General features: G+C 41.7%; 1 protein-coding gene across 2 annotated transcripts in view; it reads right to left on the bottom strand.

Annotated features, from left to right (window-relative positions):
* The window catches only part of RNF130 (ring finger protein 130), a 41,271-nt gene extending 21,197 nt beyond the window's left edge, over positions 1-20,074 (bottom strand). For both annotated transcript variants that reach the window (XM_010129958.2, XM_086759086.1), the window contains exons 1-2: positions 19,152-20,074; positions 9,680-9,874 (exon numbers count right to left, since the gene is read on the bottom strand). In XM_010129958.2, coding sequence (XP_010128260.2) covers positions 9,680-9,874; positions 19,152-19,419 — 463 coding nt within the window. In that variant the 5' untranslated portion in view covers positions 19,420-20,074. The remainder of the gene's footprint in view (positions 1-9,679; positions 9,875-19,151) is intronic.
* Between the last annotated feature and the right edge of the window lie 1,144 nt (positions 20,075-21,218).

The following is a 21,218-nucleotide window of genomic DNA, read 5'->3' as shown; positions in this document are numbered from 1 at the left end:
GCATTTCTGAAACTTAAGCAGAAATAAATCCTCAGGTGAACAGAGAAAGACTAATAGAGTTCGTAAAAGTTAGAATATGGTCTTGCTACATAATCTTGTGAAAAGCAATACTCTCCTCAGCCAAGAACACAGTGTCCAGGGAAGAGAAGCTGGAATGCTAACTAAAGCAAATGAACTACACAGTCAACCACAGATGACAAGCTAGGACAGACGGTAGGCATAAGATAAATATTGATGCCTACAAATATAAATCATTTAATTGCTATCATCCAAGCCCAGGCAGCTCTTTCTAGCTTGCAATTTTACCATGTGCATGTTTAATTAGGATAGTTATACAACTTTATGTATGAAAAGGGATGAAGTTGCAATTGATCATTAAATCTGTGTAATGGTACATTGGGAGACGAGAAGACAAAGGACTTAAAAGCTGAGAAAACACTAAAAACAACATGGGAAAAACAGCAACATCCAGAAATTTCCTGTAGAGCTCCCAAGGAATTAATTCAGATACTCATAACAAAGGTCAGCACTTTTCTAACAGCTGATATTTTCAGCTGAAGTCTTTGATTTCCCAAGTCTGTGATAGCGCCTGCTGATGCTGCAGACAGCACGAAGCAGAGAGACTGCGCTCAGCTCATGCTTGCAAAAAAATATTGTTCTCTCTTTAAACAGCAGACAATTTTTAATTGTAATGGAATCCTTTAATGACTTCATTCTAAAAAACCTAAGCTTAATGCACATTTATCTGAATAATTCTGCTGGTGGATATTTCAGGGTAGTTCCTTAAAAAAAAAAAAAGCAAACGAAATCCCCACCTTCCTCATAAAGGTAAAGAACGGTGCAGACAGTCGTTGGTAGGCTGGATTCAGGGCATGATTCAGACATTGAAATGTCACTGCCTATTTGACTGCAAGAATTGGAACATCATAATGATAACGTAATTTGAAATAAAACTGCCCATTTTCACAAACCAGACTTCGCTATTCTTCTTTTAAAATCCCGTAACTATCTGCTAAGCATTTCTGAACATGCTATCTCAGAAATCAAAATACAGCAACACAGACTATTCAGTACCCAGGAAAGGGATCAGTCCTACTACTGAGAGTGACAAATTTCTTGGAATAACATTAAGTAACAGTGAAAGCACTCCAACAGAATTTGGGAGCCCACAAAACATCAACAAAGAAAACAGCAAAGCACAAATGAAGTGCTATGGCTATACATGAAGTTTTGAGAAACCGATCACGAGCTCTGTGAAAACACCAGAAGACATCGGAGCTGCAAGGGAGCAGATACAGAAACAGGAATTACCCCTACACGTAAGGGATTCAGCCACAGATGGTATAATCCATGGGACCCACGAGGTGAGGTGAAAAAAGGGAAAAGGCATACTGGGCTGTATGCAAAGCTGCACTGCTGGAAAAGGTGGGCATGGGGAGCACAGCTTTTAAACATAAATTCCATAGTACCCAACAACATTGGGGGAAAATACACAAATTGTTCATATACAAACAGAGAAATTAATCTTGAAGAATAAGTCTTACATTCTAAACCAGACTTTTGGAAAAGCAGACACCAAGAGGAAGAGCCTTGGCGGATCTTCAGAGAGATTAAAACAGGTCTAGCTGCACATATTTTTATTCTGATCTAATCAGACAGTAAACAAGAGCACATCCAAGCTGTCAACACACGAGAGCAATCTCAAGAGCAAAATATGTTGTTTGAGATGTCCCAAATCAAATACTTCTGAAAACAAAAAAACCTGTAATATCTGCTAGTTATTTAGTTCCAAGCAAGGCAAGAATTTAATGCCAAGAACACACATAAATTTTAAAATGAGACTGGATAGCACTTAAAAACATTTGTCTTCCTGTTGCCTTTATAATATTGAAAACATTGACTTCTTGTCTGTATGTAAACATTTACTTTAAGGATGCCTATTTTCTGTAGTGTCAGACACTAGAACAGACGTTACAACGCTACCATGAGAAAAATCGTAAAGGACAGCAGTGTATGAAACGGTGACCTAAAAGCTAGGCTGTCACAGGATGCGTCAGTTAAATACAACCAGTGGAACAACCAGCTATCCCAAAACATCGAGCAGATACTTGCAGAAATCAGAAGTTTCTCTTCTATACAAATCTATGCAAAACAGTCTGGAAAAAAAAAAAAAGCTTCCAAGGTTAAAACTTGAATTCTGACCGTCTATTTAAGAGGACAAAGAAGTAGATATTCAAGTTCAGTGAGGAATAGGCTTTGATGAATTGCAACAGAAATACAGTCAATTTATGTGTGGAGAACGCTCAAAACTTTGACTGCACCAAAAAACTTCAACAGATTTTACCATACCAGGCTAACAAAGAGCTCTGCGCTATGCCCTCTAAATACGATACACTTCACCGTTTTGCAACGTCCCACGCATTGCTGTACTGCTAACAGACATGTGATGGACACTCATAAAGTTCTGCCCCGTTAAGGAAAACGGGCAAATGACTGAGCATATGATTAGAAAACCAGAAACAGCAAGAGTAGCTTTCCAAAGAAGGGTGTGACACAATTCACTTCAAAACAAATATTAAACCCTAATCAGATTCTTGTTGTGCTAGCCTGAAGAACACTAAATTAAGTCCACAGGTGACCAGATTATTTTCTAAGCAGGAATGATTTTTCTCATGCCCACTCTCTTTTGTTAAACAAGAATCCATGCTTCATGGATTCATGTTCGCACCGCATTTTACATCAGCTTTCCTCAAGCCTGACAAGGTCCAGCTGTCTCTGCTACACCCAGCATACTCTGCTCAAGAAAAACAACGCTCACTCTCAAAGATAAATACAGTATTAGTATGTAGAAGAGAGGTGTTAGACTTTGGCTTCACTGCACATCACTTCCTCCCCATCAACCTCACCCTCAGAGCTCCTTTTTTATCTTTTATGGTAAGTCATATGACACTAAGCACTGTTAGAAGAATTAAGATTCTTCTATTAAGTCACAAGATGCACTCACCTCTTCTCTACGCCTCCCACAAGTTCCTGAATCTTTGCCCCATCTTCATTTTTTGAAAGCAAAAATATGCTATTTCAGTGCTTCTGATGGGCAGCAGGACAACAGATAACACGGTTGGGCTGAGAAGGGAGGAGCACCCAACGGGAGAATTTATCCATCTCCAGAACCAGAACTGTAGCAGAGTTCACTTAAAACGGTGAGGACACTGGGCTCGGGGGTTTGAGTTTTGGGTATTTTTTTCTCCCCCTCACTTTTGACTGCCTTGCCCATTCTACTTACATCACACATTCCCCTTCTGTAGAATGAGTTTTATCTCCCAGGAATGATATTTATATATATATTTTTAATGTATGTGACCTTTTGATTCTTTACACTAGGGAAAATAAAGCCTAGATAAGGGTAAAGCAGACAGATGTCGCAATGATTTTACAGACATTTCACACAATGTTTTTCTATTTTAGCAATGCTTCTTTGCATCTACTTGCGCTACAGTTTTTTTTTTTTTTAAAAGGAAACGGACATTCCACTTTAATACCGGAAGAATAAAAAAAAAAAAACTTTGTTCAAAAGATTTTATAATTTTATCATCTCCTTTCCACAATCTCTGCACAGATATTTTTCTTCCATTCACATTGTTTTACAAGGCATTTAACTATGTATTATGGGGAGTAAACTGCACTTGCAGCCCTGTTTTAATACTTCTACTAATAAGGTATTACTATGCTGACAAAGTAGACCACGTTTTATATTCAAACCTTGAACAAATGCAAATTTGCAAAAAGGTCACATCAAGTTTTGAGTAGGGAACACTACTGACAAAAGGTTCCTTATGTCACAATTTCACATACTTCCAAAATACATGTCTTTCTATCTTCAAAAGATATTTATTTGAAAACAAACTTTCTTCAAGCATACTTCAGAACAATGTCCCAACTCTGTTACCTTAGATCTGGATTTAACACTCAATCACTGATTACAGTGTCAGATTCTCAATTAATCAGTAATATTAATGCAATGTAGACCTTACTGGTCCATCCATCAATTTAACACATGCTTGGATTTTGATAACTAGAAGTCTGTGTCAGCTTGAATTCTGAAACGTGACCAGGTGCTAGCAGACGGCTCCCATTTTGCTACTTCGGGACAGCAATTCCCACTAATGGAAGTTGGGGCTAAAAAACTCAGAGATTTCTAATAAGAGCAGCCTGCGATGTTCACGTATTTTCTTCTGTCTACAGACAACTTCCACCCATATTCCTCAATCTGCACAGTCATTCCAAACAAATTCAGCAAAACCCAAAAGAAAAATGGCAAGAGAGCCTTACCCAAGGCCACTACAAAACATTTTTAGAGCTTCACAAATAGCATATTCATAGATTTATACAATAAATTAGATTCCACTAAATATATAGATTTTGGGAATTACTCTGCTGCTGGAGCTCAGTCTTTGGATAAGAAAAAAAATGTAATTACTTACAGTCACTACCAGTCCCCTGTGCCTTTTCACAGGCACAGAACTAATTACCCTTTCAGCTGGCTAAGGAGAAACGAGCCTAACTGCTGTTATTTCAGTTGTGGGTGAGGCATATACCACGCAAAAACACTGGTAAGAATTTCTGCAAGGCACTGAGGCTGTTAGCTTTGGAAAGGGGTTTCCCTGGCTTATCTTGACGAGACAAGTGCTTCCTTATGGTCCAGAATCTGTGCTTCAAACACACTCCTCTCCGCATCTCGTTAAGTGTCAGACACCTCCACCTACCGTATGACAGATTTTGATGGATACATCTCCAAGAAACGCAGTGGCAAACAGGATTAACTATAACGCTGTTGACACATGTTCCCCTCATTTTCAATTAGCAACTATAAACAATAAACAACACAAAGTGATCAAAGATATGCAAACTATGGTTAGACTACTGATTGTTTTGCCCTTTTTAAAAGCTTCAACTTCAATGACTCATCTTGCCTTCCTTTTCACTAATATTCCAGGGTAAATTAATACATATAACAACATAACACATTATAATAACAATATTGTAATATACAACAAAATTAGGTTTGAGCTGTGGAGTAGAAGTAGGTCTCAATAATCCAGGGGAAGATTCACAGTGGATTTGGTTTAGAGCTGAAATATTTGTCAGCACACATTCGTGCAAACTAATCTGCAATGCACCCTGCCATAGCTTTCACACATCAGTTCTGCTTACAGTTACATAAAGAGACATTTGTGAGAAAAAGGCAAGCAGCAGAGGAAGAGACGTGCTGCACGCAGCGAGTGTCAGAACAGAGGAGAGTGGCATCTCGCCTGCCAGATCTCTGCAGTCTACTCTTCCCACTCCGAACGAGGGCAAGAACATGGAACAGCCATTAGATGGCAACAACTCCAAATTACTTCTTGTCCCTCCTGCCTCTGACCCAGTGACCTAAAATAATCCACATAAAATACCTCCAATTTTATCAACAGTTCAAAGCAAGTACAGGTGTTGCTTCCTGTGCTAGTGTGCTTTTGAAGCGAGCACAGGGCCATCAGAAATCCTCCCCGTGAAAGGAAACTTTCTGGGAGCCAGAGCTGGGTAGCTCTCACGGTACGACAGCAGGAGAACATCACCTTCTGTGCACATCATGGAACAGAAACACCTTCCTGCAGAAAATGCAAGGTTTCTTCAGAAGTGCAATGAGGATTGATCCTGATAAGATGCCTGCAGTTTATTCTAGACTTTAAAGTATTTACCTGTATCAAGTAAATCCTCTGAAAAAGGTATTATATTAGCAGTTGTTTAATTACTTCAGGAAACTTCCTCAGCACTGATAAACAGCAGGTATTGGAATCTCTTCCACATTTGTTTATATTTTTCTGTTTATATTTGTTTCATAAATTCTGAGTAGGAAATGTTAACTTTAGAGGCTTCTTTAGCTGATACTCCTTTCTATAAACCCAAATAAAAGTCTAGATTTTAATGGAGAAGTTCAGCATAAAATTTAACTATTTTATATTTGACAGGACTGTCTCCATCACATACAATCAAAAAAAGAACTAAAATGCTATTTTACCTGCATTTCCTTCCTGTTCTCATAATTGATTATAACAGAGACAGCTACTACATATTTTCCCTACCACATAAACTCATTTTTACATTAGACAACTTCTGCTTTAACAGAAGTAGCAAGCAAAACCACTCATAAAACTGCCTTCCTGCCAGTGGTATCACAGTCTAACATAACCGATGCTGGGAAAGACATCCTTCACTTAGGTTGATAGAGGACACCTACAAGAATGTGTAAAGTAAGTTTATTTTACATGCACACAGTAATACATAGAATGATATAACAGAGAAAATAAAATAGTGTTGCAAATAACATTAATAGAAAAAAATATATATATTTAAAAGTTCACCAACTTAAGGTCAATACCTACTGTAAAACTCAACTTGAGGGGGCAGAGACTTAGCAGACTGTCACACAAGAAAAAGCAAATTCTGATACTAGCAAAAGAAACTGTTCATTTGACATGGTGATGACAGAGTGAGTCAGGAGCGACAGTTGTTATCTAGCCACCAGAAGGAATTTACATTTTGCTAAGTAATGTGTTGAGTACGAACACATTTCCATAAGATTAAAATTTTCAAATGTGTGTTGAAGCATAAAATAACTTGGATAAAATATTAATCCCGTAGGTGAGAACTGCTTACTGAGTTCTTTTTATAGGGAATCACCTCTCTGCAGGTGGGCAACATCCATAAATCCATAAATATTTTACTTATTTTTAGCACAGACATTGCCTAAGCTGGCGACTGGAATTCATGCAAATACCAAAGTAGGAAAGCGTGCAGTCCACAGAGTGTGCAGCAGCAGCAGCTCTCTGCTTCACCAGGAAACCAGAATACTCCTAAGGTTTGCTACGCAGCAGTATAGAATTATGTTACAGTGATATAAAATGACACAAGGTCTGCTTTCATCTGTCTATGGAAAGAAAACATGAAGTCATGAACTTGGTCGTCATAACAGAGTTGCAAAATTGTCTTGTAAAGAATGTGTTTTTAAAACAGAAGAGGAACTGCACAGCACTAGACATCATATGCAAGTAAGACCAACTTGATGCCTTACCTTTGTTTCCACTTTGTATTAACTCTATTTAACACATATTTAACTGAATCAGCAGCAGAGCAGCTATCAAATACACAGAGTCAACTGCTCCTGAGCTTTAGGGACAGAAAATACTAAAGAGAAGAGATGTAGAGCGCCAGAATATCTAATTAGCAGGTGATACGGTTGTTCACCACCTAAAAAGCATACAGGCAGCGATACGGTTGAAAAAGGCAGAAAGAGGAAGACCAGAGTGTCCTGAATGTGTGTCAGACTGCTCTACACATCACATTTGTTTGAACAGGCTCATCACATCAGCACGGGTTCATGAATCTACGTCCCATTTGGAATAATTCTCCCCGAGGGGAATGCTGGATCCCAAACCTTCCCTGTGCCGATGCTAACGCCAAAGGACTGGTCTGCATCTTGGTTACACACACTCGCAGTTTTGACATCAGGCAAACAGGAAGTTATTTATAGGAAGCTCTGCAAAGCGCAGATTGCTAAAGAGATCCCTTGCATGACCGTAACGCAATCAAAACAAACGCCGTGGAGCAACATTCTTCTTCATTACAGCGTGGTGCTAAAGTGCTACTTCAGTTCTAGACAATTTCTTTTAGTCTGTCACATAGTTTGAACACTTCAATATTAATTTTGAGACATTGTCTACAGCCCAAATCAGCGACAGAGATTCCTCTATACCAGGGACTGAGTACATGCAGCTAAAAGCCAGTAGCTCAAATACTCGAAGATAAAATATGCATCATCTCCAGTAATTGCATTTTTTTCCAAAGTTTGCCATAAGTAAGAGTAAATATTTGGAAGTCAACATGCTGAAGACAGTATCAGCTCTTTTCCAAATATCAAGTATCCAAACAGTTGTCCAGCTAGCTCACAAGACACCACTTCACCCACAGCGACTCCCACATTTTATAACTCCAGACATTATTTCAACCTACCAGAACCACTGGACCTGTTGATAACAGTTTCAAAGGCAACACATTGGTCTCCAGAGCTGAAACACTGAGTGAACTAGGATTTCCTAATCAATGACAGACACCATCCATTGCTATGAAAGCCCTTGCCAAATCTAAGAACGTTATGAGAAAGAAGGTATTAAAATGATAATCAAACCCATTAAATGATTTAACATGTATTAGAGTAAACAATGCCAGAGTGGTGTTGCTACTGGTGGTCTTTTTTTTTTCTGCCATAAGGCATTCCAGGCCACAGAAGTCACAAATCATGGCTAAACCTGCTGCAGATCTTACAGTCTTACAGGTACTTCAAAGATAGGCCAGAGCTGAAGGTTTTGGAGCATACTACACCAGCAGAGGGAAGTGGCAAAAAAAAAACCCAACAAAACAACATAAAAGGAACATGGTAAAAAGCATTTCATTAGAATATGGGACTTTTTGCCTGCAGATTACTTGCAAAAATGTCCAAGGAAGGTATCTAACATAAAAATGGATTGTGAACAGGCTTTGAATTGCTGCATAGAGGTTAAAAGTCTCCCTGGAAAATACCTCCGGTATAGAGAATTGGGAAGGTCAAACCCTACTAAAACAAAGAAGCCACAAGACATTTCCCTGGTTAAAAAAAAAAAAAAAAAAAAAAAGAGAGAAAGAAGCAATCATACCACTTTAGCAAAAGAATTCAGTTCTAATTGTGTGACAATATGCAGGGCAATAATTAGGAAATTCCAGTTTCCAAGCAACTCTCTATGCTTAAAAGAACTGAAAATATTCTAGAAAAAAACCAGCCAGCAGTACAGCCATCAAAGATAGAAATATGCCTTTTCTGATTAAACTAAATAATTCCAAACTGAGAAAACCTTCTGAGAAAATTAAAAATGTAGTTATTAGAATTGTGAAAATCCTTTTTAACGAAGGAGAATATTTATGTGTGAGACACCCACCAGCTAAAGTAACTGATTAGTAACAGCGAAATTTTACACATAGCTAGCCTGTAAAAATTAGAAACCCATAGAAATCCAGATTTTCAGCATTATTCTAGACTAGCAATAGCCTAATTCTAGACAACTTATAGGAAACTGCTTTCCAAAGCACTAGGTTTTGTTGATCCTGTATGGCACTCAATGACACATCGTAGAAAGAGAACCCTCTGTAAATTGCCATAAAAAAGGCACAGAAGCTCAGAACCTGATGTAACTGTTAACATTTGAAAGTCCCCACCATAACAGCCAGTCGAAGACAGGCTACTACAAAAATTCTTCAGGTACAGATGCTTTGTAAAATTCTAGACCTTCCATCATATGTTAGCTTTTCTTCTTTAGAAAGGTTTGAAGCAGATTGTTCCTAAGATCTTACAGATATTTCCTCTCTCCAAAACACCGACGTCCCCACTGCAGAGTAAAGCATTCCTCACTGGATAAAACATACACTAAAGGAAAATAACTTTTCAGAATTATTGGCTTACTTTGCTATATCACGTACTCGTAAACATCATCAGAGAACAGGCTATTTCAAATAGCATTTGTGCACTGCCAAGAGCTCTTTAGCAATAGTTTATATGGTAAAAGAGTACTTGGGCAAAAAAGAACTACAGTGAAAGAGATTACGTTTTATTTACCTTGATGAGTCATCGTGACAGGTTCTTCACTGGATATATTGTTGTAAATGACCACCGCTGTGGCATTATGCGAAGCTGCTCGCAGTATTTTCTCTCTAAAGGTACAGTTTCCTCGCTGGAGTAAAGCAATCCACTGCTTGGTGTTCGGTGGAACCTGGAAACGTGTTCGAGGGTCACAGCCCAGGCGATCTGCAACTGGAATGGGAAATAATACCATTTACACAGATGGCAATTTGTTCAAACAGGTAAAAGAGAAAAGCTTACTCCAAGGCTGCTGAATGACTTAGCTGTTACGCGCTAGGAAGCCACTATCCTCTTGTTAATAAAGCCTAAAGATAACTGCATTCTTATTTTTTTCCAAAGAAGTCTTTAAAAAAAGAAGTCTCATGCAGTGAGAGCTGTGACTGTATGCCCAAGAATTAGGCTCACTAACACGAGCTATTTTTAACTCCAGTGCAGCTAGAACAATGAATTCACATGTGAATCAATACTTGCCTGGAGGCTGAAAACCAGCAGACTATGGTTCATATGCTACAGGCATTTACAAAACAGCTGTTTATCAGTCATTCTGGGGTGTATAAAAAAAAATTTCCTTCTAATGCAGTCATAAATATCAGTGCAGTGGGAAGTATAACTAAACAAAGGAGGCTGTGAAAACAAGATTTCAGAGTTATCTGCCATGTGCAGGCTACTGTAAAAAAGGACGATATTAAAAGCTGATCTCACAAAAGCCCCGCAGCCAACATCAGCTTTCTATATAGACACACTTTGTCTACAAGGAAGGGCATTCAAATTCACAGAGAAACAAATGGTTTGGCAAACACGATGCGCTCGAGTTGTCAGTTAAACAGGTACTGATGGAATAAAGGAAGGGCAGCAGAAATGGCAAATGCCAGATGTCTGAATTCAACAGTAGGCAAAGCTCTTTTGTCCTTTCTGATGCTGTAATGTATCCTGGAACAACCCAAACACACACAGAGCTCTGCACAAAAGGCACAAAATGCAGTGCAGAAGATAACTTCAGAGTACAGCAGCTGAAACCGATGAGAGACATTTCTGTCTACACAACTGGAAACATGCAGTCTAGTCTCAAACACTGGTCATAGCATGAAAGGATTTTAGAAATTTTGAGACAATAGTGACTTATAATACAAATATATTTACCTTTTCAAATGCCAAGAGTATAGGAATCTTTGGCTACTAAAAAGGGTTGGGATAAACTGTGATTTTAAGACATAAACAAACAATTTATTTGCACAATAGCTCTGAAACCATTACAGATCCTAAGAGCAGTTTAAACAAAGTGTCATAAAAAAAATTTCCTTTTAAAGTGAGTTCTTCAGCACAGACTATGTGATTTCAGCAAAAGGTCTGCCACAAAAAATAGCTAGTTTAACATATCAGCTGGAAACAAAAGCTCTTTTTAAGCATTCTCAGCTTAACATAGCTCAGGTTAAAACCTATAACAAAGGAGATTCAAATAGCTAAAGGATATTTTCTGAAACCACAACCAAAATCTTTCGCTTGCCTGAAGAAAACGAGTGCAGACGAATCTATATTGTGGCAGGCGCAGAGGAAGTCGTATCTCTTAATTTGGACAAGAAGTGCCTCTCCCTGTTCCCCTGGAAGGAGGGTGGGGAGCTAGATATAAGCACATCCTTTTCACAATTGTTTTTCAAGGCTGTATGAGACATTGCAGACATGCAGGGCTATTTGCTGTATTTTCGTATTTGTGCTGTTGTTTTACACAGAGATCCAGGAAAACCTGAAATATAGATGCCTGAAGCTGAATTTTATAGACTATTTTCTTCCATTACCCTGATAGTATTACTCGAATCCCTTTGGGAATTGCTAACTAACACACGTTGTTTTAGAGCACTGGTGATGGCCATCATGAACAGCAGCGATCATGGGAGTGCGCTTCCTATCAACTGCACTTTTGTAGTCTTAAATTTAAGAGAACAGTACATTTTTTTTAAGGAATTATAATCCTTTTTGAAAATGTGATAGAACTGTAATACGGCACATGTGCAACCAATCTTGGTGTCCTCTTAAGATAAAAGCAGTTTACTGTTTAATGCACACTTCCCCCCTGTTCAGAACATTTCCACGTAAAAATGTGGGACGGGGAAAGCACCAGCAGACTGTGATAAGAAGTTCCTCAAGCCCTGAAAGCTAAAAAACCCATCCCTCTCCAGTGAAATCAGATTCAAGAATCCCAAGTGTGATACATCCTTTGGAAAATACCACTCAATAAATGGCCACAATTCCACAGAGTCGCCTAAAACTGCCAAAATTAACTCTGAAAGTAGACAGTATGGCCAACAAAAAATTTACTTAAAATACACAGCAGGGATGAAGAGCAGTAGTCCTATGGATTATGTACAGTTTACTTCAGTACAATCATGCTCAAAACTAAAATACCAAATGAAAACAAAAATGGCCACAAAAATAGGGTAATGAGCTAGTAGAATGAAAAATCATAAAAGCAATAAAAGGCAAAAGGCACCTTGAAAATGGAGGCAGCATTCTCAGAAGCCTGCTATACAATTCAGTTTTATCAAAGTTTACGTAGGCACCTTTAAATTTGTATGGTTTTAAATTTTTAGATTAAAAACAATCAGAGAAAGTAGTCAGATATAACAGAAGTTGCATCTGTGGGAAAAGCAGTACAAAATTTTCTACCACAGTAGAGATCAAAGCCTCTCTCAGCTGTGGATAGGGCTAAGAAATGTTACTGGATAGCGCAACAGGATTAGGAAATAAGATATTAAGAGATAAAAGCTTTCCAGATATAGACCAACAAACACCACTCAAATGCATACAGCCTGTTATTCCTGACAAGGTGGATCCAGTATGTCCTAATGAAAATTTAACAGCTGACAGTATTATTTTAGCACTATTTAAGTAATACAATAACATTAAAAAAAAATCTGGTGGTTTCAGATAGACGTGAGTAACTGCAAGTCACTTGAGATTTAATAAAAAGTCACAAGCCACTTTTCTTTACATTAGTATGCTATTTACACCACACAAATGATAAGTAATCTTTCTACTTTTGACTAAATAAAATTCAGAACAATAGTGGAAAATCTGAGTTTTTTGGCTCGTCTTTTCAATAGACTGAACGCACTCAGAAAAGAGTGAAAGTCTCATAATCCTGGCCACCCTTCTAGCATAGCGAGCTGGCTACGATACAACATCAGCATACACCTAATGTACCAGGCACGTCAGCTGCCGTTGTAAGGGACACAGATAAACGAGCAGTGTCAGTAAGAATCATCATTGATAGCTCTCCATTACTGTATCATCTGTGCTCTGTTGTCCAAAGTCCAATTAGGACTTCTAAAAGACTAGGGCTTGCAAGTATTACCTGGATGATGTCCATGCCAGAATGAAAAGCAGCTTCACATTAAATTATTCTAAACCAAATCACTTGCACATAAAAAGATACCATCAGAAGTCACTCAGGTAATTTCAGAAGACGGAAGCATACAGAAAACCATTTAAGTATGTTTCCCTATAGGTGTGCTACTCTTCAGGCTTATTTGAAATGTAATTATTTACTGTGCCTTTCCTTTCTCCACACCTACCTATGTACCATGAATGTGTTGGCAAAAAAACCATTTTTCTGTTAGAAGTGGCAGCCTGCTGGGTTAAAGAGCTATGTACAATGTTGTTGTAAATATCTCCCTTCCTACTGTAAGCCCTAACACCACAAAAGAGCCTCTTTACAGAGGGATCAGCTGCGATTTAAGTATCTACAGTCAGGCTGCATGTTTGTTCTCAGCTTCAGGAGAGCTTCAGTTTCCTCTTGCAGAACACACAGGACTGCTCCATTTGCATATAACTGTTTCTCCTTAAGCATTTTTTTTAAGTTCACCAGCCCTTCCCGCTGAAGGACTAATGTTGTGACAGAGTTTTAGTGATTCATGTGAAGGAAAACGTTAATAAAGCAATAGATCCAGCCAGGCTTCCTCAACTACTGAGGAAGTATCGGCAAGCTTACATTACAACAGCAACAGTACTTCCCTCCTCATCTTCCCCAAGTGCTTGACCAGGTCCTTTAGCCTTCCCCTGTAACAGGAATAGCCATTTTGCGGTAGCAAAAATGAAATTAATAGGTCAGCTGTTAGAGGCTTTGGCAGAAGTACACACTTGCCTGAACGCAGACTGTCTCCTTCTGCTTCTGAACCATGACTGAGTTTGCTTTCTCTCACAGACTGGGTGACATCCCACGTCAGCCAAAGTTGCTGCACTGACTGTTATCAGATTTTGTCCGCTTTTCACAGAAAAGGTCAGTGCCATGATCCCACACCCTGGGCATTAACTATTTTATTCCTTTTTTTTTTAAAAAAAAAAAAAAAAAAAGTGAGCTATCTTGTTATTTACTCCATCTCAGCTGTTACTCTACTCTCCGAGGCCAGCATCAGCTGCCAGAGCTGGTTCGCCTCAGCTACACATACAGAAATAGTCTTAAAATCTGACCTTCAGTCACTGCGATACAACAGGTGGAGAGACACCGCCAGTATTTTGAGGGGCAGCAGATGAAGAGACTCGTTGGAAAAGAAGACAGCAGACGGGAAGATGCAGTCCATTCAGCCTGCACCCCAAAGCGTTCCCTCCCTCTAGCAGGCACTGCCCAGGCGGTCAGCACACCTGACTGCCAAAACAGCCAGCCTTGGGCCACACATTAATTACAAACCTGTGACAGAACTTCCAGAAAAGGAGTTTAGCTGCGAAATTTGCAGAAGCAACCAGCAGCATTGATTCTTACATCAAGGAAGGGTACTAGTTACTCGCTATCCCATAAGGGTTTAACACATCTAATAGATATCTTTTCTTCCAACTTCTTCTTACTACCTGTGTTATCATTAAGATAGTCCTTATTCAAGTCAGTTATAATTTCCACTTTTAAAAAGTTGTGTCAATGAATTATGTACAGTGATATTTTATTTTCAAAAGCTATTTCAGCTAACTGCTTTGACTAAAGCTGGCTTTAACACTAACAGAAACTCTTTGAACAAGAGGTAATCTTGTTTCAGGGAAGAAGTTAAACAGAAGAAAAATCACTGAAGCTTGGAAGAGCCCTGTAAGAGTTCAGATTTAACCTTGTTAGCTCATAAGTATACTACAACTATGGCTATGAGCTCCAATATGTAACCTCCACTTCTGTTATCAATTAATGACTACTAATTAAGCTGGATACTGACACCAATGGTAAAGGATGGATGCACACACAAGACTTTTCTTCCACTACTCTATATTCACTGATACATTTGTTTGTTGCATTTTCCTAAAGCTTACTATTTTGGATTCTGGGTCAGAAAGGAACACAAAATTCTGTCAGCGTTACCTAAAGCTCCGCAGTTACCAGGAAACTGTTGTTTTAAGCCCTCTGCAGCTAAAACTCGTTCACACAACATGTTTATGATAAAGTGTCAGATGCTACAAAGTGCTATAGTTACAGGACCACACAAAAGATACATCTCCATTCCTAACATTGTGCAATGTTGTTTCTTCCACACTTCTACCTCTTTCTAACACAGAATTTTCCTCAAATTCTCAGGCTCCTCGCCCTCCTACCCCCTCAGCAGTGATCTCCCCTTTCTACGAGTTCTTTCTCCGACGCAGCTTTCATACAACCACTACCTCCCCACAAGCTCTGTAGACTCCAGTCCCTTTCCATTCCCCCTCACACCCTTGTTCCTGACCTGTTGGCTCAGGGAGTCTTAACATTTCCAAGTTTAGCTTTGAGGCTGCTGCTATTTCACTTCCTGTCAGTCCCATCTCCAGTCCCAGTCACCTCGCCTGCTTCCCCCACCCAAGCCAGCCAAGCGGCACAAAACCTCACCTTGCAAGGTCCAACCATCTGCAAGGGGACTTTGAGAGCACACAGGACTGACATTTCCAGTCCTCAACTGTGTATCCAAACCCAGAACAACATGTAATAGCCCAGACTCAACAGTTACAGAAGAGTCCTGTTCCGCCTGGAGAACATTTCTGAGGGAACTAAGCCACAAAGCGCAGCAGTTTCTACCATGAATCATTGAAGTGAGTTTTCAAAGTTGGTTTGTCATAGCAAGAGGAATGTGCCTGATGCCTAAAGGTCAGCACCACAGCTGGTGTCAGGCACCTAACACCAAAGATGCTCAAAAGCAGAAGTCACCAGGGTGGCACAGGGCCGAACAATTACACGGGGATGTACACAGTGCCCCAAGTACCTACTGTGAGGAGTTTGGGCTGAAGTGGCTGGTCCCACAAAGTCACAAATAAGAGTAAGGGAGTGAATAAGAAGTGCTCAGTAAGCTCACCGGAGAGATAATATAAACCTGAACTAAACTATCAGAAAAGCTGCATCAGGCCGGGAAGATGCATTTTACTATTATCCTTCCATGCAGAACAAGAGGAGCACTTCTTGATAATCTGCAAGCATTCATATCCAGCAGCTGTTTAAGAGGCTCTCCTAATACGGAATTATTTAAGTCATGACAAAAGATTAACAAGTTCGAGAAGGTAAGAAAAGGAACTAGAAGTGGCAGAACGGAAGAGAGATTCATAAGGAAACTCTGCTGCTATCATGCATGTCATGCACTTGGAAAGATGTGCACACACAGGTGCTCTATTTACACCCAGAGGCCGACTGTGACCCACAGCTTGCTGGAGCTGCGCTTCCACAAGTCACATTCCCAAGCAGCCATGCGAATTACTGCCATATCCCTCCCAGGGAAACACTGCTCTTGAAAGCCAGGATCAATTTCATACAAGGGTCTATAAAAAGAACAGGGAAAGAGCTTTAATACATGTATTAACACAACAGGATTGAATTTGATTAAAGAAATTCCGCTAAAGAAATAGGAGAAGGGATTTAATGTATCATTCTGCACTGACATTTAGAGGGGTAATCATGTGGGACTGGCACCTTCAAAAACTACATCAAAATTAATAAAAGTAAAATTACAAAAGTGCATAAAATATTGAGCATATTCAAGAACACAAGTTAACAAAAAACCACAGCAGAGCACACCACTTACAGTCACAGGCTGTGCTATTACAAATGGTGCCTGTGCAGCAGCAGGTCGTTGGCCCTACATTCTGAATTAGTAAATTCCTTTATTTCCGTTGCAGTGTGTAATGGATCTTAACATGGCATGCAAAAACGTGACATTAAGGACATCTCAGCTCTAAAACATGGATGCCCCAGTCTACACCATCAAGGTGCTAACAGATCACCCATGCTGGTGGAAATTTCAAGGGATAGCTCCTGAATTGGCAAATGTTTCAAAGTCAAGGTATCTTCAAATACAGTTACTAACAGTTGTAGAGTCCTTTTCTTCTTAGGATACCCGAGAACTTGGGTAGAGCATTTACTGCTCTAACAGCAGAGGCTGGTGCTAGCTACTTGTGTTAAGAGGCATTAGAAAAAAAAAATATTTTGCAAACAACTCCTACAGCAACATTAACAAGCTGATAAAAAGGCATTTGAGCAATTACTTTCAGCAAGACAGCATCATCTTTTATCACACCTAGATATAAAAAAGCAGAAGAATATAAACACAAGACCCTTAAGTGTTCAAGAACATCTTAACTAAAAGCATAAAATATTCCAGCCTTTCCTACTACATGAAATATTTTTGAGCCACATGAGGCATGCCTTGGAAACATTCAAATAAAACATACACTGTATAACAACCTGCACAGAACAATTCAGAAGAACTTTAAAGAAAGACAACTGCTGTAATGTTTGTTTTAAGTCTTCTGTAGATAAACAGAATAACAAAATGGAATTTCTCCAATGACTGATGGCAAAGTTTGAATGACCACAGCATGTCAAACCTGCAGAAACTGAGAACTGCAATTTCATGATTCCTGATGTGCTTTCTCACTGAAGTTATTCATCATACAATACTTAGCAGAGGTATAAAAATGCTGCTTATCGACCACTCAGATTTTTATATAGTTCTTCTCTGACTATTAGCTTCCAGCAAAAATGGTGTCAGCTTCCCTTAATGTTTTAATCCCATTTTAGTGAAGATGATATCAGAAGAGTGCAGGAGAAGTTACAGAGGCAGGTTAAAAAGTAATTAGTATCAAAAGTTTTTCTTGACAAATAACACAGCTTCTAAATAATCAAGCATTTTGATAGCTTGCATATATTAAAAGGCAGCAGTTTTAAAAACACTAAAAATAATACCTGCAATATCAGCATTTACGTGCCTCACACTTTCAAAACAGCCTCCGGATTTCATATGGCAGTTGGGGTGTGTGTGGAATACCAGGAAGCTGAGACTATTTGACGATAGCTGACTGAGAGCATGCTGAAGGTAGGATTTGAAGTACAAATGAAAATCATTTTACAGTAGACTTGCTCAATGACTTCTACTTCCTCACCCTTCCATCCAAAATATGCGGTATTAATATATTCTAGTTATCAGTTTGTAAAGCCAATGAAACCCAACTTCAATGAAACTGGCAAGCATGTGCTGATGCACAGCATGCTTCACGCATACTTATAGCAGGCTGCCTAGCAGGATGCATTTTGTTCTGAAGAACCATCAAGGTATTTTCCTCATCCTAAGATCTGGTAAATTCTCAAAAGCTTAACATGTTATTGAGGGGTTTACTGTCCAGGAGACAGACAGGGACCAGTGTAATCCATCAAATGGTCCATTTCTCAAGTATGGCAGTTTAGAGAATGTCAAGAAAGGTTTTGAAAATAAGATACTACTAAAACCAGATCATTATGACTGAAGTGATTGGTTTCATTTCAGGCAAAAATTAAGAGAATACTCTCACTTGTCTAAACTAGTGTTCTCTATAAAACCCAACATTTGTCAGAAATGACCTTCACTTAATAAAAAGAAAACTTACTTGGAAGCACTGCACAGTGTTCAGTACTGCAAACACGCATAGTTTGGACTGGCCATGAGTGTAACAGCTTGACGGCTCCCAAGTCTTGACGGACAGTTCAAACAGCATTTTTGAGACACGTATACTGAACAATCATGACTTTATGCAGCTGGAAAAGCCATCTAGATACATGTCTATCACAGCAGATAGCATTTTAGAGACACGTACACTGAACAATCGCGACTTTATGCAGCTGCAAAAGCCATCCAGCTGCATGTCTACGACAGCGAGAGAGCTATGCAGCTGTTTTGAGACGCATGGAAACGCTGTAACCAAATACTGTTAGCTAATGCTACCGACTCCCTGTAATTAGTTTAGAAATAAACCCTTCATCGCTCAACGTGACTAGGCTACCGGGATCCATGCTGGAAAACACATCATGCTTTACAGAGCCGTTACCAAAGCCAGCACTCTCAGATCACGGATTGTTTTTTTTTTTTTAATTTTCCTCTGGGCAAGTTCTTCCTTCTCTTTCGTCAGAGCTCTCTAGGAAAGCCCGCAAAGCTCAGACAAAGGCCAAAACCGCCCTGCTAAGGAGGCACCCGAGGGAGGGAAGCGTTACCTCCGTTGATGGGGACGGGAGCCACCAGCAGCCCCTTGACCTCCACCTTGGGGGAATCCTGCCCGTAGCGGCCGCGGTCGATCCTCAGCAGCGTGGGGCCGCCCCGCTCGGGGCTCAGCACGGTCACGTTGATCAGGGCGGTGTAGTACGCCTGGCTGGCGTTGTCGGCGCCGGCCGGCCGGACCCCACACTGCCAGAGCAGCAGCAGCAGCAGCAAAAGGACGGAGGAGCCGCCGTTCCGGTGCAGGCGAGCCCACCGCCAGCTCATCTTCGACTCCGGGCGAGCCGATGGCCGTCACCGGTTGCCTCCCTCGCGGCAGCGCCGAGCCCGGGTGTATTTTATCCCATCTGACAGCCCAGGAGCGCAGAAAGACCAAAAGCAGGCAGAGAGGGGGGAGGAGAGCACGGGCTCATGCCATGGGAGGAGCCAGGGGAGTCGCGGCAGGTCCCCGCCGGCTCCGATCCGCCGGCCGCGGACCCCGGGGGAGGCTGCTGGAGGCGAGCCCCGCTCCGCCGACCCCTCAGGGCGCTACGCTCATGCCGCCGCCGCAGGGGAGCCCCGGCCGCCTGCCTCTGCCCGCGCCGGACGAGCGGGGTGGAGGGGAGGAGGCGGGGGCGGCGATGCCGCGGCCCCCTCCCCGCACAGCCCCGCGCCGGTTCCGAGGAGGCCGCCGGGAGGAGCCGCCGCCGCCGCCGCCGCCGCCTCAGTCGCGCTCACACAGGGCCGCGGGGCTCGGCTCGCCGCACCGCCTCGGGGCTCGCCGCCGCCTTAGTGCGGCGGGCGGCGCATCTCGCTGCCCAGACCGGCGGCCGTAGCCGGTGGCCGCCGCTCCATGCTCGGCTCAGTCCGTCCCGAACGCGGCAGGGGGATCCCCCGCGCCTTTCCGCAACCTCGCCGCGCTCCGCACCCGGCGCCTCGACTGCAGCCCGGCGCTCCCCGCACTGCGCAGGCGCGCCACGCCCCGCCCAGCGCCACGAGGGCGAGAGGCGGGACTAGGGGCTAGAGCCACGCCTGCTGGGGCGGGGTTAGTGACGGGGCGGGGCTCTGGGGTATGACGTCATCGTGGGCGTGGGAGGGTGGAGGCGGGCGGCCATGGCGGCGGGGTGGGGGGGCGGCCTGGGGTGGTCCCGTTGCCCCACGGGTGTCTGTGGGGCGCGTTTGGCTCTAGCGAGCCGCCGTTCTTCAAGGAATGAGACGTAGGGACACGAACAGGCTGCCGCGGCTCTTCGGCATCGTTTAATTTCCAGATCAGGAGCGCTGGCCGTCAGAACGATCCAGGAGATGGTTTAAAAGCGTCGCTGAAATGGGGGGAAAGCGCTGTAGGCGTGAAAGAGCTGGGGTGCGTTCAGCCTGTCCCGTCAGCGCTGGAAGGGCCGTGGAGCAGGAGAAGCACAGCCTCCCTGACGGGGTTCGGTCACCCCTGCCTGGTTTGGCGTTGCTCACTGCTGGATGCTAAAATGTCTCCTACAAACACTCCAATGTCGTTAACAAATATTAATCCCATGAAATACCGTAAAACAGGACCTGACGAATTACTCTATATAACTATTTTTAAGGATTTCAGCCTCTTTGGAGATGTAACAAAACAGTGTAATGGCCTTCCGGGATTTCGAAAGGCAAAACATCTGCAATTTGTTCATGGCAAAGAAAAGAAGTACTGCAGGGTTGTGGGTCAGGATTTTTCTGAATTTCTGAGCAAATAGCTGCGCTGCTGTTCTTTTGAGATAGCTCTCCTTGGTGACTTCCCCAGCTGCTCAGGAAGGTCCTCGGGTAAGCCTGATGTTTGACCTAAGCATCTTGTTAAACTGCTCGGTTCTGGAAGGTTTTGTAGTTTATCCATTTATGGTGCACGTGGACACACACGCGTGTAAGATAACACCGTCAAAACACAGTCTGTCCGTTTAGCTGAGAGGGAAGTGGTGGGTCTAATCCTGCCCTTGGAGAGACCTGTGCCATTCCCAAGGAAACCAGCGGGCTTGCAAACTGCAGAACAGACCTAAAGGCACGCGGCTTGTGGCTGTGTAAAATCGTCTGAGAAGCCGTCTGTGAAAAGCTCTATAGACATG

This window comes from Chlamydotis macqueenii, chromosome 14, assembly GCF_036417535.1.
Source record: "Chlamydotis macqueenii isolate bChlMac1 chromosome 14, bChlMac1.mat, whole genome shotgun sequence".
In the NCBI taxonomy this organism is placed as follows: domain Eukaryota; kingdom Metazoa; phylum Chordata; class Aves; order Otidiformes; family Otididae; genus Chlamydotis; species Chlamydotis macqueenii.
The sequence above is the reverse complement of the archived record's forward strand: the minus strand, read 5'-3'. Positions and strand labels throughout refer to the sequence as shown.